Genomic DNA, 5,458 nt, shown 5'->3' on the forward strand with positions numbered 1-5,458 from the left:
TAGTTTTTTTTTTTTTTTTGATCTGACAAAAAAATTATCATAGCAAGTTTAAATTAAATAAGTATTTTGTTTAATGATTTTCATCCAATATAAGCAAAAGTGTGATTCAACTCAGCTCCGTATTTTATTAGATTAATGCTTTTTGCAAAAAATGATTTAACGAGTGCATTGACAAGAAAAAATTTGGCAAATTTTTACAAATAAATAAGCATTTTTAAAATGTCAACAAGCATTTTAGGTGAAAATTAATTTTTAAAATATATTTTCCCTTAAAAATCTTGCAAATATCTTCATTTTTATTTTAACATGTCCCTTAAAAATATATTAAATCCATATTTTCAAATAACTTAAAAAAAAAAACAATTTAAAATTGTTTTTAACACTTATGAGAATTCCTTATGCAGATAAAAATATTGGCTGTCTGCAAACTGAGGCGCGCAGGCGCACTTTGCGGCCCCTGGGGAGTCACTGAGCTCAGGTCAGTGCCTTGTTTTTTCTTTCTTTTTTTTTCCAGTTGGCCCCCCACGCGATCTCCGTCACCATAATAAGAATTATTGAGAGCTGATCCCTTCAAGTGCAGAGTGCACGTGTAAGCCTCCCGGCCTCCACTTCTTATAGTTTAGTATCGATTGGGTTGCAGGCAATGATGCAATTAGCGCCGCCGGGTCAAGGTTTATGGATGACCTCACTGTCACATCAAGCGCACAGCTCCAGGTAGTGGATCAAGTTGTTTTCGGACTGAAATTTGCGCGTCTGTGTTTATTTTCGGGTCAGCTGGAGTGCTTTAGGAACAGTCGCTCACCTCTCTGTTTTGCAGTCTCATAGTCGGCCTTGCAGACCAGTCGGCTGTCCTCCATCAGGTAGTACTCGTCTCCCGTGGCCAGCTGCCTTTTGCACACGATGCAGGCAAAACAGTGCAGGTGGTAGACAAAGTCCTGCGCTCTCCTCACCACCTGCGTGGGTGGGATCCCCTGCTGACACGCTGCGCACTTGGTCCCGAATCTCCTTTTGGAGACATCAACATAAAACCCATTAGTGCATGAAAACTTGTTTATATAACCAGTTTTACGCAAAACATGTAAAGGTGTCTCAGTTGACTGACTTGAAGAAATCGTCTTTGCAGTAGACGCTGTCGCCCCTGCTGAAGCACTTCTCCGCCAGCTGCGCCTGGCAGTCGCTGCATTTCAGGCACTTGCCGTGCCAGTGTCGGTCCAGCACTTTGAGGATGAAGCGGTCGACGATGTGTTGGTTGCAGCCCGCGCACACGGGGATTTCTGCAGAGAGCAACACAGCATCTTAGAGGCTGCAAAACCGGCAACTGCGCTTGGAACGTGCGTAAATTTCAAAATAAAATCACGCGTTGGCGCACAACTCTGACGACACGTTATTTAAAATAATTTTCATTCTTATTATTCCTCTTTCTTTACTAAGTCACATTAATATTGATCTTCTTTTTGTGTTTTCGTTCTTAAAACTGCTATTTATGATGTGATTAAAGATATTCATTATCTTCTTCTTTGTTGTTGTTGAAACAAAATAAAACAATATATGATTGCATTAAAAAAAATCATCGTCGTGCTTATGATAAAAATTGGCCTTATAGGCTAATCCACCTTTGAGTGTATTTTTTCCAAATTAATAAAGTTTTTTTTCATCTATTTTCTTATTGTGTGAGCTAATAAAATAAGTTTTCAACTAATAATTGATACGTTTGTGTTTTGGGGAAAAATATTATTATTTTTTTTTATATTTTGAGTTAAATCGAACATAAAATTGACATTTTATTCATAATTAGTTTTTTGCACATTTGGGGTATTTTTAAAAATAAAAATGTATAATAATTGCGCATGTTTTTGCTCCACAGTCACTAAAATAGTTAATCAAACCCCTCCGTGTAACTGAGAAATGCATTGATCACTTCGATTTTTTAAATCTAAAATAAAATGTCCAGAATCAATTTTATTTTTATGAGTTCATTTTTTCCAATTCTGTCAGTCAGTTAGAAGTTTTTATTGATCAAGCTCAGACTCAGCAAATATATTCATTTTTTGACATCAAACTTTAGACGCTGCAGCTCCATGTCCTTCGATTTTAAATTCTGTTTTCAGAACCAACCATCGACGTAACCATTTAGGACTCCTGAAATATCAGGTGAGACGTAACCATAGGCTTCTTTATTACTAATTAAAAGAAGAGCAGTCACTTCATATTCAAACCGCGCAAGGAATCGCACTCCTTTTGTTCTGCTGTGGACAAGATATAAAACTTTAACGAGCCATTTGGCGCTGCATGGCCAGCGGGCCTGCGCAGGCGCGGCAGCGGCAGCAGCGGCGGCAGGCAGGAGCAGGTGTATACAGGTCATCATTTATTCAGTGCGCTCGGTAAAACTAGAAAGCATGCGGCCTGGGGTCTCATTTAGGCGCTCAAGCAATTTGCTCAGCTTTCAGGAATATTCAAACTGTGCAGAACTGAAAACCCAAACGTAATTTCACCCTCTCTCCACTGCAAGTGTCGGAACCAGAACTTGGACTAATAAATATATTAAAACACCAGGTTACGGAAAAATACGTAAAATTCAAAAATGTTATCTTAAATGTGATTTTTTTTCGAATTTTGCCCAAACAAATTTAAATCCGAACAAATTTGTAGTAGTTTCATTCTTAAAAGGTTACATTAAAGCAGATCTGTTGCTCCCAAAATCACACATGCGCAGTTCATCGACTCTAAAAATGAAGATTCTCAAAATAGGTGGTGTGATATTTACAAATAAGTGTCATCTTCCAACCCAAAGGCCTTCTTCACACCATCATGCATTACGCACTCTATAAACCAATCATCCCGGTGAAAATGTTCCCTTAAATGTACCTCTCCGTAACTCTTCACTGTGCGACAACAGAGCCAGCAGCATCTCCGTGTTATCAGGAGCCTCTTTGGAAGAGTTGCGCACACCGCGTCCGGCCATCGCTCCTCATTTACGCACGCTTTCTGTGTCCATCCACGCGCGCTCCCGAGCGCACACTCACAAGCGCTGGCCAAGAGTCGGGATTTTGTTCTTTTTAGGACGAGTCCAGAAAGGGAAGAGACAACCGCCGAGGTGCGGCGAAGTTTTATGCTAAAGCTTGGAGAGGATTACGCGGCGCCGTTTCCCTGGCGACAGGGAGAACATCACCTAAAGGCAGCATCTTACCCGGAAGAGGAATGAGAGGGAGGTGAGGGGGAGGAACCCAATAGAGTTTAAGTGGCCCTTTTTTGGCGAAGAAAATCCAAAAATATTTCAAAGTTAGTAAAAAGGATCAGTTCCTGACTCTAGTTATTTTGTAGAATTTATAATTTTCCCTATTTAATTTGCTAAAATCCTCACATATGATGGAGAAAAATATACTTTCGTTTTGTCTCCCCATTTTTGGAAAGTTTAAAGGGATTATTCAATATATTCTTGTTCAAAATATAACATCCAATTGTCCATTAAAACATTTTGAAGATAAATATCCACATTTAAAAAATAGATCAGAAGAAACAGCAAAAATATTATATTAAAACACACAAGAAACATATTCAAAAAGTGCGTAAATGCGCAAATTAGTTGTTCTTCTTTTTTGTATTTCACAAAAATCTATAATTTAAGTCGCTTAAATATAAAATTATTTATAGAAACATAAAAATAATCATGAATCTGTGAATATTTTATTAAAGATTGTCTTATAATTATGTGATTTCACAATTGCTGATTCTTGAACATTTAACCAAAAGGCCTGCACGCGCGCAGACCGTCTCCCTTTCGGGTGCGCACGCAGACCTCTCAAAGACAAGTGTTTATTTAGAGCAGAGATTGGCTGTTCAATAACATGTTGATCGGGCCAGCACCCCAATGAATTTTATTGACACTGATCCTTGGCACAAAAGAGCGCCTGGGGAAATCACGGGTAGTGCCAGAACCGGCCGGAGCCGCTGATGAATCTAAAATCAATGCCCCATTTGCCTTCGTTTCGGAAGTATATGAAAGGCGTTTTGGAGAAAGGTGCGCGCGGTTCATAGGTGCGCCTCTTACTTTTCAGCTTTGTAATCATTTTTATGTCACATTGATCGTTCACTTTTGGGGGGGTGAGTCGACAGTAATGCGACGACAAAGCCATAAAATACTCATCAGAGTAATGGTCAGTCAGTCAGTGAGAGAAAGTTGCAAATATTTTAAAATAAATCTAATATTTTGTATAAAATAAATCAATTAGTAAAAATGCGTATTTTTTGCGAAATATTGCTAAGTTATCAGACCAATCGTCAATAATTTAGTTCTTTCTGGAGGGCCTCCACCTCCAGCCTTTCTGGAAACCTCAGGTGCTCCACCTGTCAGAAGGAGACAGCTGCTGTGCCAACCCGGGCTGGCGAGCGCGCAGGGAGAGCGGATGGATGCGGCTGCGCGTCCGCCTGCAGGCTGTCGGGCCCCTCCGCGCCCCGATCCGGATCCTGATCCCCCGATCCCTGATCCCGCTGCATGCATGCGACCCGCACTCCCGTGACAACTACAGGCGGCGGTGTGAAATGACAGCACGCGCAGAACATCTGTTGGGATGATTCGCCAACAATGAAGCCTCATTACGGATTCACAACGTCTCCCGCACAAGAGGCGCCTCGGAGGAGTCTGTTTACACCAGGAGGGGTCGAAGGTTTTCGGGATTCTTCTTTACCACAATGGACTTTCATTTTGGATAAAAAATAATAATAATTTACTCGTTTTGTTTATATAAATAATTGGAAGCATTATTAAATTATTTAATGCATCCTACTTTTGCGTAAAAAACATCCTGCTGTACCGATTTTCGGTTCTTTTGTCACAATTTCACATTAAGTTATTGTCTCTAACATTTTGACCAAATAAATTAGATTTTTTAATGTTTAATCTAATTCTTTAAAACAAATAATATTTGGTTGCACAGAAATGATAAAAGTGTCTTACCTTGTCCTGAACTGTACCGGGGAAAGTTTCCACTATTTTGGCAACTTGAGCCCGGATGTTCAAGCAACATTTTGAAGATGCTCCAAAATTAAAAGTACAGTTACTTTGATGAAAAATAATTATCAAAAAAAGACGTATTTTCAGAAAGTTTCTTAAAGTCCTTTCGATTTCAGAGGAAAAAACGTTCAAAAATGACTTCCACCGGTTCCGCTGGGCACCCAAACCAGGAGCTCTGGACGTTCATAGATACTCTTGGGTGTCTGGATGGGGAAGTGCGTGACCATCCGGCGCGTCAGCTGACCGCTCCGCTGTGGTCAAAGGAAGCGGCGCTGCCTCTGTCCAGGGTGCTGAAAGAGGGGGAGTTTCTCCAAACAGGCTTTACGGGTGTGTGCAGCTCCGACATCCCTTCAAGTTATCTTTAAGTACGCTCACAAACACCAGCCCACTCTGGCCCTCCCCTCGCTCTCCTCGTCTGTGTTGTGCTACACGTGTCTTGTCTTTCAA

General features: G+C 40.4%; 1 protein-coding gene across 2 annotated transcripts in view; it reads right to left on the reverse strand.

Annotated features, from left to right (window-relative positions):
• lhx3 (LIM homeobox 3) overlaps positions 1-5,421 on the reverse strand; it is a 10,711-nt gene extending 5,290 nt beyond the window's left edge. Inside the window, exons 1-3 of one of the 2 annotated variants that reach the window (XM_024299536.2) lie at positions 4,955-5,421; positions 1,103-1,274; positions 803-1,005 (exon numbers count right to left, since the gene is read on the reverse strand). In XM_024299536.2, coding sequence (XP_024155304.1) covers positions 803-1,005; positions 1,103-1,274; positions 4,955-5,024 — 445 coding nt within the window. In that variant the 5' untranslated portion in view covers positions 5,025-5,421. Of the gene's footprint in view, positions 1-802; positions 1,006-1,102; positions 1,275-2,865; positions 3,042-4,954 lie in introns of those variants that run through there. The other variant, XM_024299535.2, reaches the window with a different exon arrangement.
• Between the last annotated feature and the right edge of the window lie 37 nt (positions 5,422-5,458).

Source organism: Oryzias melastigma, linkage group LG12, assembly GCF_002922805.2.
Source record: "Oryzias melastigma strain HK-1 linkage group LG12, ASM292280v2, whole genome shotgun sequence".
NCBI classification, from domain to species: domain Eukaryota; kingdom Metazoa; phylum Chordata; class Actinopteri; order Beloniformes; family Adrianichthyidae; genus Oryzias; species Oryzias melastigma.